The following is a 14,027-nucleotide window of genomic DNA, read 5'->3' on the forward strand; positions in this document are numbered from 1 at the left end:
AGCTGGGAATAAATCAATCGGTATTTTTTTTTTAAAGATTTATTTATTTATTTGAAAGGCAGAGTTAGAGAGACAGAGAGAGAGAGATCTGCTGGCTCACTCCCAAATGGCTGCAAATGTATGGCTGGGTCAGTCTGAAGCCAGTAGCGAGGAGCTATTTCCAGGTCTCCCATGTCGGGACAGGGCCCAAGTATTTGGGTCTTCAGCTGCTTTCCCAGGAGTATTAGCAGGGAGCTGGATTGGAAGTGAACAGCCAGGACTCAAATTGGCACCCCTACGGAATACGAGGGTGGCTTTACCCACTATGCCATAATGCCAGCCCCAAACATTTGTACTATTTCTTAAAGCACTTAACATTACAAAGCTCAGGCAAATTCTGTAATAATGGAAAAAACAAACAAACAAACAAACAAACAAAAAAACCCTGATACTCTAGATGCCTAGCAATGGAAAAAAATAACCATGGTCCATGTTTTCCTACTGCACTTTTATTTATTTATTTGACAGAGTTAGACAGTGAGAGAGAGAGACAGAGAGAAAGGTCTTCCTTCCATTGGTTCACCCCCCAAATGGCCGCCACGGCTGGCGCTGCGCTGATCTGAAGCCAGAAGCCAGGTGCTTCCGCCTGGTCTCCCACGCAGGTGCAGGCGCCCAAGCACTTGGGCCATCCTCCACTGCCTTCCCGGGCCACAGCAGAGAGCTGGACTGGAAGAGGAGCAGCCAGGACTAGAACCCGGTGCCTATATGGGATGCCAGCGCCGCAGGCGGAGGATTAGCCAAGTGAGCCACGGCGCCAGCCCCCCTACTGCACTTTTCACATAGCTTACATTATAGCAGTTGCAGTATTCTAGTCTAATTGTACTCAATTTCCCTCCAGACTATGAACTCCTCAAGGGCAGAGACTATTTCCTCCAGAAAGCTCCAGAGTATCAGAGTGCCTGGCACATTTTGAGATGCTCATTAATTATTAGTTGGGTAAATAAGCTAATTAAGTTGTTAAAAAAAAAAAACAGAAATAGATATGCCTTCAGAAGTGAGCTGAGGGAAAGAGAAATGGTTTTGCTTATATTTTGATAGGAAAAAAAAAAAGGAAACAAAGTAAGTATGTGAGACAAAGCAAAATTAAGTTAGAGAAAATGGATACAAAAGAAACACATTTGAAGATTTTTCTGAAAACAAAAAGGAATTAACTTATAATGTTAGAAAAAAAAAAGTAGCAGTTTGAAAAGAGGAAAAACATATTCAGAAAATAGTGCAAAGATTTTGACCACAGGCTATGAAAAGGAAAGTCCAGAAGATATTATATCAGATTGAGAAATAACCAATTGAAATCAGTCTATTTGCTATGTTTGGGAACTCATTGAAAAATTTTTTTCTTTCTTTTTATAAATGCGTTTTGCTCACTGAACAGATCTGAATAATCATATAACCTAAAAAGGCCTTTTAAAAGATAATTGTTGCAGGCACAGCATTTTGTGTTGTAAAAAAAAATACAATCATAAAGCAAGTGCATTCCAGCACTATCAAAGACCCCACAAAACAGAAAAATCACTAACAACCACATTGAAAATGTACAACAGCAATGTCTTGTCAACACTTCTGTACAGAGCACAGACATGACAGCTAAAACAGACAGAAGAGAAGATGCTTTTGACAGCCAGTGTGTGTGAATGATTCTTTGAGTCAGATGGCAGCAACAAGTTACCAACTAGGAGATCTGCATGACAACTAACCATCCATCTGCATCAAACACCATCTGGCTAAGATGACTCTGGCTTCTGTGTATTTGACACTCCTTCCAATTCCAAAGACTAGCAAAACAAGTGGTCTACCAGCATGTAAAGAGGTAAACAGGTAGTAAGGTACTTGTGCCATAAGGCACTTTATATTCTTACTGTTCAAAAGCAAACCTTAAACAATGGTGATCAAATACAGTACACACTTTCATTTATTAGAAGTGACTGCTCACTTATCATAAATAAAGCAAGAAGCTTATCTTAAGAATTTCCCTTTTAATAAGACAAAATTTCAATCCTTCCACTTCAAGTCTACAACAGCATGTTCCTTGCAATTTTGGACATACAGCTGTTCAAATTTTCATGAGTTTCATAAATATTAAAATAGACTTCTACAAATTGAATTTTTTCCTATTGCTGACATAGAATATTTTCATTTTTCATATTTGCCAAGGTACAAATTTTTGATATAGGGGAAAAAGTTAAAGTGTCTTGAAGTCATTTATAATACTCCAAATATGTCAAATATTATTTCTTCTCAACCTCCAGAACTAAACTCAATATTCTGATATGCTGAAAAAATATCATTGCTTTCCTCTAATGATTTATTAAGGAATTTAATGTATAATGAATATATTTTAAAAAGTCTCAATTTAAAAACCTTTCAAACTGTTCCAAGATTAGCAAAGAGAATAAAAACTTTATCAAAGGATTTGCTTGGCTACCACAAATGCTCTCAATAGGGAGTTCCACAGTTCATGAAGAAAGATAATTAAATATTAATTATCCAAATACATAGCACTTTGGACACAAACTAATTAATTTAGACACAATCTAATTAAAAGTCCATCTTGAAAATTTAGTAAGCTAAGCATCAACTTCAATTGTAAGTTTTAAAAAAAATGTAGATCATAGACCTTCATTTACACAGTGCTTTCTTTAACCCTTTTGTCTACTGGGTTATAAATCCCACGCACCACTATCCTTCAGATGCCAAGACTTATACAGAAGATCTGTAATTTGATAGATCAGATAATCTGATTACCTACTATTAGGTGACAGTGCTGCCACTAATTTATCAACATACAAAATAGTAAGCTATGACAAACTTTCTTTCATAATCGTGTGTTTTAGTCTTAAATACCTCTGAGCTTTTTCTTTGACATAAAAAAATATCTACCTGAAGGATCAAAGTAGATAGCATTTATAAAATAACTGTCACACAATAAGCTCTTTGCAAATGTCAGCTCCTTTCCTTTAATAATAAGCAAGACAGGTATAACAGTATGTACAGCCATGGAAGCTGAGTTACCACAGAGATACCCCATAAGGGCAATGCCTGGTGGAGCTATGGAGTTGAACACCACTGGGGCATCCCCACTAAGAAATTCTCAGCAGAGGTGTGGAGTTAGGAGTACCACAGAAAGCACTTTTATTTTTATAAGATTTACTTTTATTTGAAAGGCAGAATTAAAGAAAGAGAAGGAGAAGGAAGGAGGAGAGACAGCAAGAGTGCATTTCCATCCATTGATTCACTCTCTAAATGGCCACAATAGCCAGGATGGGTTCAGACTGAAGCCAGGAGCCTGGAACTCCATCCAGGTCTCTCACTTGAGTGGCAGGGGTCCAAGAACCTGGACCATCTGCTGACTTCCCAGGCACAAGAGCAGGAACCTGGATCAGAAGTGGAGAAGTCAGGATATGAACTGGCACCCATATGGGATACTAGTTTTGGGGGTGGCGGCTTAATCTGCTGTGCCACAACACTGGCCCCCACAGAGCTCTTACAAGGGCAATGCCTAGTGGAGTGGTAGCAGGACCACTGGGACCCCAGAATGGGAGAGTCACCAGTGCACAACTACAGCCTCAAGAGCCAAAGGCATTCAACTCTACCATAGAACAAATGCAGCTAGCAAAGCTGTGGGTGTGGAGTCACCCAGAGATTTGAGGGCACAATCTTCAGGGTGCACATTAGCAGAAAGCTGGAATGGGAAGCAGAGTGGGGCACTTCAATGAACCTAGGTACTTCAATATGTGATGTGGGTGTCCCAAACAGCATCTTCTCCTGACCCCTCTCCCAAAGAAACCTTTTATTTAAGGAACACAAACTTCATGCATTTCACAATGCTGTGTGGAACTCTATTCCTAGAGTTGTACCCATACCCACCTTCCATCCACTCTCCCAGCCCTCCTCTTCCTCCCTCTCCATCCCCAGTCCCATTCTCCACTAAGATCCATTTTTAATTAACTTTATACACAGAAGACCAACTCTATGCTAAGTAAAGAGTTCAACAATTTGCACACATGAAAAAACCATGAACAACACAACTGTTCCTCAACAGTCAAGACAAGGGCTGTTCAAAGTCATTGCATCTCAAAGTTGATTTCACACCCCACCCCTTTTCTTTAAAGAAACTTAATTAACTTTAAAGAAGCACCCAAGAATGATACATCTTTTGCAAGCACTTAGACATAATTATAATACAACTCTCTGGGGACAGAGGTCTTGCATGGGAAGTTAGTGTACAGTGACCCCTGTTGTTAACTTAGCAATTAATACTCTAATGTATGATATCAGTGATCACCCGAGGCTCTTGACATGAGCTGCCTGGGCTATGGAAGCCTTTTGAAATTCCTTCAGTATTTAGACAAGGCCATAAGCAAAGTGGAAATTCTCTTCCCTTCAGAGAAAAGTACATCCTTCCCTGAGGACCAGTTCTTTCCATTGGGATCTCACCCACCAAAGTTCTTCATGTAGGACATTTTTTTTTTTTGCCAGTGTCATGGCTTTCCATGCCTGAAATGTTCTCTTGGGCTTTTGAGCCAACCAGAATGCCTTAAGGGCTGATTCTGAGGTCAGAGTGCCACTTGATGATTGTCATTCTATGAGTCTGCTGTGTGGATTGCTTTCCATGTTGGACCATTCACTCCTTTTAAATTCTATCTATTATTATTACCAAACACTCAATCCTATTCATATGATCACTTTAACACTTAAGATGGCATTTTTACCACCCAGCTTAAGGGGATTTGGGTACCATGCCAAGTTTTTAAACTGTACCTTTAGAAGTAAATCCATAGTAATGTATGCAGAACTATACAGCTTTACAATTACAAACCTTAGCAATATAGTAATTTTTCTCACTGTGCCCACTCTCCCACCCATACTCCCATTCCTCTTCCTCTTCCCTCTCTTATACCCGTTTTTATTTTTTATCGAGATCTATTTTCATTTGACTTTATATACGTATGTTTAACTCTATGCTAAGTAAAGAGTTCAACAAGTAATATTAAAAAAAAAAAAAAGTTCCTCAACAGTCAAGACAAGGGCTGCTCAAGTCATTGCTTCTCAAAGTGTCAATTTCACTTCTACAGATTGCCTTTTAGGAATGCCCACCTCTCACCAATGTATTTTAAAAACACTTGACTTATTGAGAGGTTCACAACTGGAGAGGAATTTTCTGTGGGAAGAAATGTACCTTAAGTCTCATTCATATATGATTCAGATGATATTTAGATGAGACTCTGGAATCACATTTTAAAGTTGAGACTGCAATGAATTAAGACTTCTGGTATAGAATGAATATATGTAACATACATATATCTCATCTATTTTACATGTAAAGAGGACAAGGATTTTGGGAGAGCAGGGGCAGAATGCTATGGTTTGAATATATATACCCTCCAAAATTCATGTTGAAATTTTAATCCTCACTGTTTTAAGTATTAAGAGGTAGAGTCGTTTAAGAGGTGACAGTCACAATGATTCCTCCTCTGTGCATAGAATTCTGGCCTTTATAAGACTTCACACACAGCGTTTGACCTTTTTTGCATCTCTCCTGCCATATGAAGACACAACGTTCATCTCTACCACAGGATGCACAACAGGACTCATCTCGGAAGCAGCCCACCCCAGATAGCAAACCTTTTGGTGCCTTAACCTTGGACTCCCCAATCTCCAGAACCGTGAGAAAGAAATTTCCATTATTTATAAATTATCTGGTCAAAAATATTTTGTTATAACAACATAAATGGACAAAGAAAAAGTATTGCATATATCTATCTATCACTGCTTTCCCAGGCACATTAGTAGGAAGCTGGATGGGAAGTGGAACATCTGGGTCTCGAACTGGCACCCATATGGGATGCTGGCACTGCAGGTCAAGTCTTTAACCCACTGTGCCACAGTGACGGCCCCACTGCATCTTTCTTGAAACTTTTAATGGATTCTTATGCTATCATTCTCTAATTTGTTTCCTACATTTAAGAGTGGTTTTCATTTGTCTCCTTAATGGTTCCCCCCTTTATGCCTAGTCTTTTTTTTTTTTTTTTAATTTAGTCATTATTTGAAAGGCAGAGTTGCAGAGAGAAAGAGGGACAGAGAGAAAGAGATCTTTTATCTGCTGGTTCATTACCCAAATAGCTATAATGGCTGGGGCTGGGTCAGCCAAAGTCAGGAGATTCCTCCAGGTCTCCCATTTCACATGGGTGCAGGGGCCCACACACATGGGCTGTCCTCTGTCACTTTTCCAGGTACATTAGCAGGGAGCTGGATTGGAAGTGGAGCAGCTGGGACACCAACCAGCACCCGTATTAGGATGTGCTGTCATTGCAGACAGCTTAAACTGCTATGCCATAAAGCCGGCCCTTATGCCTAGTCTCTAATATTGGTATTCTCCAGGTTTCTCTTCCTATGCTTCTCAACTGGTTAACTTATGTTTTGAATCTCCACGAACCAATCAGTTGGGCTTCTTCTCTTTCTCTTATCCTCTTTCCCTTCTGTCCTTCAAATTTTCCTTCAACTTACACTACCTGGGAAATGTTGCCCACATTTAAAGCTACAACAAAATCCATCATTCCCATACCTATAATCTCCAGTTCAGAACTGTTTTCATATTTACAACTATCCATGGAATGTTTTCATCTGTATTTCCTCAGGTAACTATACCTGTTAACTAAAATCTAATTATGTAGCTTATTTCCCCATCTCTAATTCCGCATTTTCTTTTCCATTCTTGGTTTCAGTCATCATCAATTCAGTCATCTATTCTAGATCACTGGTATCATCATAGAGTCTATGCCACCACCTCAGAAGAGCTTGTATTCAGGTACCACCTGTTTTCTTACTTATTTCCTAAATATATCTTAGATCTCTTCCTCAACTCATCCCTAATGCTTAATTTAGGCCCTCATTTTGATCTTCAAAATAACTGTAATTCTTTAATATCTGAAGGATAATATAAACACATTTAGTATATATGTATATTAACATATCTTACAATAAAAGTTCACTTTATGTATAATTTTATATCAGTATATAATAAAGTATATAAGATGAACTGGATAATTGTCATTTATTTTGATATGCCTTACTCTTAGAACATTGGTTGGCATTAAATATGTGTGTTGAATTGCATATTGTTCCACATCCTATCTAGCTCTATTCCATTGTCAGGAAGACTTTTCTAAAGCACATATTAATCCTTCAGTAACTTAAAGATTTTTTAATTAAAATTTTCTTTCTTTATATGAGGGACAAAGAGCTCCCATTTGCCAATCTTTGCCCAAATGTTTGCATTGGCCAGGAATAAGGACAGGTCAAAGCTGGAAACTGGGAATTCAAACCGTGTGCCCCACATGTGTGACAAGAACCCAATTATCTGAGCCATCCCCACTGCCTCCCACGGTATGCATTAGCAAGAAGATGGAGTCAGATGCCAGAGCTGGGAATTGAACTCAGAGAGTCTGATATGGGACATGGACATCTAAGCTACTAGGCAAACACCTACCTCTTCAATAACTTCTGATTGAATACATTACAAATTACTTAGACATACTTAGCATAATCTACCTCTACAGTTTATTTTCCTGAAATGTCCTGTCACTCTTTTTGGAGCCACAGGATCATGTTGTGATATGTGGAATGTACCATTTGCTCACTTGTGAGTTTTTTTTTTTTTTTTTTTGACAGGCAGAGTGGACAGCGAGAGAGAGAGAGATAGAAAGGCCTTCCTTTTCCATTGGTTCACCCCACAATGGCCGTTGCGGCCGGCGCACCGTGCCAATCTGAAGCCAGGAGCCAGGTGCTTCTCCTGGCCTACCATGCAGGTGCAGGGGCTAAGTGAGTTTTTTATATGCTATTTCCTTTGCTTCCAGGATCCTTCTTCCCCAGGTTACCAAACTCTTCCTAATCTTAACACAGCTCTTGACTCATATTAAGCTTATTGTGGGGAGCAACTGGGAGCAACTCGGACTAGACTAAGTTACTGGAATTAAGACTTATTCTATGCATCTGCTTTCCCACAATATGGCGCTGAGAAGGGAAACAGCTTCTACACAGCTGCCTCCAGTTCAACCAATAAACTGTTGGACCTGCTCCTGATTGGAGGAGAGCAGCGTACTCGGCGTGTGGGTAGCAGAGTTGGGATTGGTGGAAGAGGACTACAAAGGAGGAGAGAGACGGCATGCACCAGGAACATCTAAGGGGAACACCTGAGCAGCCCCCGAGAGAGCCGGCCGGCGGTGTGCCGCTCCCCCGCGGAAGTGGGGAATGTGGCAGGGGGAACCGCCCTTCCACGGAGGTGGAAGGGACGGTAGCCAACCCGGGAAGAACCAGCAGCAAACCTGGGAAGGGCCGAGCAGACAAAAGAACAGCGCAGGGTCCTGTGTCGTTCCTCCACAAAGACGGGGAGCGACATAATGGTGCCGTGACTCGGATAGGAAGCCTAGGCAGGGCTTAGTGTCGTTCCTCCATGAAGAGGGGGAGCGACATAATGGTGCCGTGACGCGGATGTGAAGCCTAGGCAGGGTTTAGTGTCGTTCCTCCATGAAGAGGGGGAGCGACACTTATGACTTGATTCTCAGACTGAATTAGGTACCTCTTCTCTGTGCTTTTGTACTACTCTGAAATGACCTCTATTATAACTTTAGGACGATAACTATTTTCTTCTTTTTAATTACAGAGTAACTATTTTATTGGTATATTATTTATCTGAACTTCTGAAAGTTCCTTTAGGGTGTAAATTATGTTTTATTTACTTCAATATTCTCAAAATCTCATCAAGGGCCCAGTATATGGTAGGTACTCACTAAATTATTCCTTAAAAAAAACTATCAGGACATTTTGATTTTAACAAATAAGGAAATATAGTATGCATTTTTCTTTACTATTGAGCACTTGAAAGCATCAACTTTGAAAGATAAGTACATTAAAAAAAAATTCCCTTTTCCTTCTTTGGGGTATGTATGAATGTGAGCAAAGGCTTCTTCCATGGCAAATAAAGGGCTAAATCAGCAGAGCCTTTAGTTGTTTACCATAGATCAGTACAACAACAGGAGTTAAGACAAATTTCTGTTTCTGATTTAACCTAAGAAAATCTGAATACTCCTCCTCCCTAATTCTACTTGCTACTTTCCTAGAACACAGAGTGCCTCAATAAAAAAACCTAAAACCTGCTGAACTCTGCATTTCAAATACAGTTTCCTATGCATGGCACACATGTGATAATTTTTGAAGTTGGAGGGAAAGAACATAGGAAGACTGAACATGTATTCCTTTAGACTCCTTCTGATGCTTTTTTATATAAATAATCTGGTTATTCATCTTTACCATTTGCTATAATAAATCTTAGCTATGACTATGACTATATGATGAGCCCTATGAGTCGTACAGAATTACAGATTGTGTAGATGGAATTGGGACTTCTGAAATAATATTAAGAAATGACATTACATAAGGAAATAAATAACCCTATTATCATCATTTCATGAAAGTGTATGTTGAAAAAATTCTGACAACTTGGAAACATGGAACATAATGTCAGAATAGAGGGAAAAATTTTAAATGGAATAAATCTGGCATTACAACAAGTTCATTATATTATTTCTCTCATTTTTTAAAAAAGGTTTAATTATTTATTTTAAGATTTACTTACTTATTTGAGAAGCAGAGAGAGAGAGAAACTTCCATCTACTGGTTCACTCCCCAAATGGCTGCAACAGTTGGAGCTGGGGCGATCTAAAGCTAAGAGTCAGGAGCTTCTTTTGGGTCTCTCACATGGCTGCAGGAGCCCAAACACTTGGGCCATCCTCTGCTGCTTTTCCAGGCACATTAGCAGGGATCTGGATCAGAAGTGGAGCAGCCAGGTCTCAAATCAGTGCCCGTATGGGATGCCGGCATCACAGGCAGCAGCTTAACCCACTACATTACGATGCCAGTCCTACTTTTCTTTTTGCTGCAGATCAATGAAAACCCTATCATTGATAAATAACTGATATGTGCTTAGGAATTACCATGTTAAATAATTTTTGCCTGCATATACCTTTCTTCTAGTTTATTTTCCTTTGAAATTGAAAGTACTAAATAAGGGGCCAGCATCATAATGTAACTGTTAAGCTGCCACCTACTGTGCTTGCATATCAAAAAGGCACCAGTTTGAGTCCCAGTTGTTCCACTTCTGATCCAACTACCTGCTAATGCACCTGAGAAAATGGTAGAAGATGGCCCAAGTCCTTGGGTACCCATGTGGGAGACCTGGATGAAGCTCCTGGTTCCCGGCTTTGGCCTGGACCAGCACTGGCTGTTGAGGTGATTTGAGGAGTAAACCAGTGGATGGAAGATCTCTCTCTGTAACTCTGCATTTCAAATAAATAAAATAAAGTTTTTTTAAAAAACAAAGTACTAAATGGAAATTTTAGGAGTACAGAGAAATTTTTTAGAAGCTGAACTTTTTTTATTAAGTCAAAGATTTCACTGAAATAGTCTAACTGTCATAAAGAATGGAAGAGTTACTATATGTTAATAACAAATTGAGTTCTAGATTATTTTAATATTTCCACACACTTTCTACTAGCCAAATACCAAGTAAAAAAAAATTTAAAAATCTAATCTAGTTGAGACAATAATACTTCTTTCAGTTATCAAACTGATTGTTCTTAATGATTCCCTCTTTATATGCAAAGTAAACACTGATATCAAAAATTATTTAGAGAAGACAACATTCTTCATCTTGCCTAAACATAATCACCTTAACATGAAGCCATCAAATCAATCCTACCCAGAGTCATGATATTTTTTCAAAAGACAATAAAAACATCAAACTTCATCCACTAATAAATATATTATTGAATTCTAGTAGTTACAATTAATAATTATAAGTTATATATGTTATATATTATGTATATATTTATATATAATTGTTACATATAACAGTTTCTACTAATGCGACATTTTTTAGCTGTAAAAGGCACTCAAATTCCACAGAAAAACATTCAAAACCAGAATTACACACCTTTTGCTGTAGTTCTCTTACTGCATTATCTCTATCCATGCATGCCTGTCGGAAGGCTTCATATGCCTTATTGAGTTGCTCACCAATGTTTTTATCCATTCCTCTGTGTCCTGTAGCATCACTATAAAGGATGGAGTAAATGACTGGTCTGTAAAGTAATCAGAACAATTTAGTTAAGTTATATTAATGCACTTTAAAATGCATATTTTTTTATTTAAGGATTTTTTCCCCAAAGAAACCTTTTATTTAAGGAATACAAACTGCATGTATTTCATAAATACAACTTTAGGAACATAGTGATTCTTCCCACTGTACCCACCCTCCCACCCACACTCCCATCCCTCTTCCTCTTCCCTCTCCTATTCTCAGTCTTATATTTTATTAAGATCTATTTTCAATGACCTTTATACACAGAAGATTAACTCTATACTAAGTAAAGAGTTCAACAAATTGTACGAAAAAAGCTGTTCAACAGTCAAGACCAAGGCCGTTCAGAGTCACTGCACCTCGAAGTTGATTTCACTTTTTTGTTTTAAGCATTGTTTTGTTTATTTATTTTTTTGAGAAACTTAATTAACTTTAAAGATAAACCCAAGAATGATACATTTTTTGGGAGCATTTAAACATAATTATAGTTTAAGAGAAATAAGAATATCCTCCACTTAATACACTAAAACGAAGTAAGTCTTTGAGAAGGAGTTTTACTATTAACTCATAATACAACTCTTTGAGGCCATAGGTCCTGCATGGGAAGTTAGTGCACAGTGACTCCTGATGTTAATTTAACAATTTAGCAATTAACAATCAAATATGATGTCAGTGATCACCCGAGTCCCTTGACATGAGCTGCCTAGGCTATGGAAGCTTTTTGAGTCTACAAATTCCTTCAGTGTTTGGACATGGCCATAAGCTAAGTGGAAGTTCTGTCCTCCCTTCAGAGAAAAGTACATCCTTCTTTGATGATCACTTCTTTCCACTAGGGTCTCACCCACTGAGATCCTTTATGTAGGACATTTTTTGCTACAGTGTCTTGGCTTTCCATGCCTGAAATGCTCTCATGAGCTTTCCAGCCAGACCAGAATGCCTTAAGGGCTGATTCTGAGGTCAGAGTGCTACTTAAAGCAAATGTCGTTCTATGAGTGTATGGACTGCTTCCCATGTTGGAACATTCACTCCTTTAAAAATGCACCTTAAAGATGGTCCTGCATGTAAGGTTTACTGCAAACACTATAGCATTAGGCACTTTAAAGGCATAAAAGTCTCCTCTTAAATCCAGAAATATTATGAAACCTTAACTTCTTTAATTTTTAAGTATCTTTACTAATATTCCAGTTCAAAAAAATTCGAGTTTGAAAAATAACCTATAAATGCAATCTAAAAATGGAGAAATATAAAAGGCCATTTTATTAATACTTTATTGTAGACATATATTACAGGACTAGCAAAGTGAGAAGGGATTTCTTTTACTAAATGGGTAGTTACTCCCACTTAAACTGTAAATTCTCACTACACTGAAATTAGAGCAAAATTAAATAGATAATAAATGTTTGTAGTTGGAGTTCACACTGTTGTTATTGGAGAGCAATTAAAATGTGTGAAAATGCTCTTATTTTAGCACAAAATCTAGGGAGAGCTGCTGTTGGATTGCATATAAAAAAAGAAAAATCACATCCCTTTAGTTCTACCCCCACTACATATTAGTTTCCCTACTTCCCTGCTGTTTCTGAACTACAGGTGATTTGCTCAGTGGAGGTAATTGGGTTTTATTGGTACAGTTTGTATAACATCTCTAACTGCATTCCTTGTCTCTAAGCAGAGAGCTAATGACATTCTTTCTGTCCAGTTGTATAAACCACAACACAGGACCTTTCTCTTAATCCTCTAATAGCCACAGAATAGGCAGAAGTACAAATTATTTCACTTTGGGGACATCTTTATTTATTGTAAAAAACAAGTTTACTGAGAGTCACACAGTCATTTCATAATATGTATTTTTCATGAGACTTTTGAAAACTTCTTGTATGCACTAATTTCAATATTTTTGCACCAAAACACTTATCTTTTAATTCTGTTGTCTATGAATTTTTAAATTATTAATCTAAAGAGAACAGATCTCATGTATTTCATAGGTAGAATTCAAAGAAGATAACCATATTTCCCTCCCTCCCACAATTTCCCTTCCTGGATATCTTTTATAATTGGTTTCCAAACTGTCATTTAAAAATTTTATCTTTGGGCCCACAATGCTTTGTAGAAAAATTTTAGCATTTTCAATTCAGATATAATTCATAAAACAAAATAACATCTACCATTTAAAAGGCACATTACTACAGTACTTTTTTTTTTTTTAATAAGACTTATTTATTTACTTGAAAGGCAGAGTTAAAGAGAGGCAGAGGTAGAGAGAGAGAAGACAGAGAGAGGTCTTCCATCCACTGGTTTACTCCCCAGATGGCTGTAACATCTGGAGCTGTGCCGATCCAAACCCAGGACCCAGGAGCTTCTTCCAGATCTCCCTTGTGTGTGCAGGGGCTCAAGGACTTGGGCCATCTTCTACTGCTTTCCCAGGCCTTAGTACAGAGCTGGATTGGAAGTGGAGCAGACAGGACTTGAACTGGCATCCATAGGAGATGCTGGCACTGCAGGTGGTAGCTCCACCCACTATGCCACAGTGCCAGCCCCAACAGTACTTATTAATATACTCACTATGCTATGCAACCATCACATCACCATTGTCTAATTCCAGAACATTATGATCTTCTCCAAAAGAAACTGTGCCTATTAAAAGTTACTCCCAATTCCTCTCCTCTGTCTTTTTCCTAGCAACCATTAACCCCTTTTCTATTTCTATGGATTTGCCCATTTTTGACATTTCATGTAACATTATCATAAAATACATGGCCTTTATGTTTAGCTTATTTCACAAAGCATAATAATTCTGAGGTTATCCATGTTGCAATTAATAATCAGCTTATTTTTATGGCTGAATAACAGTTCATTG

General features: G+C 38.2%; 1 protein-coding gene across 8 annotated transcripts in view; it reads right to left on the reverse strand.

Moving 5' to 3' along the window:
- The window catches only part of TANK (TRAF family member associated NFKB activator), a 90,079-nt gene that overhangs the window by 42,214 nt on the left and 33,838 nt on the right, over window positions 1–14,027 (reverse strand). For all 8 annotated transcript variants that reach the window (XR_011387282.1, XM_070070763.1, XM_008258661.4 and 5 more), the window contains exon 2: window positions 11,027–11,174. Coding sequence is in view for 7 of the 8 variants with exons in the window: in XM_070070763.1 (XP_069926864.1) it covers window positions 11,027–11,125 (99 nt within the window). In the remaining variant the exon portion in view is untranslated. The remainder of the gene's footprint in view (window positions 1–11,026; window positions 11,175–14,027) is intronic.

This window comes from Oryctolagus cuniculus, chromosome 3 (assembly GCF_964237555.1).
Source record: "Oryctolagus cuniculus chromosome 3, mOryCun1.1, whole genome shotgun sequence".
Lineage (NCBI taxonomy): Eukaryota > Metazoa > Chordata > Mammalia > Lagomorpha > Leporidae > Oryctolagus > Oryctolagus cuniculus.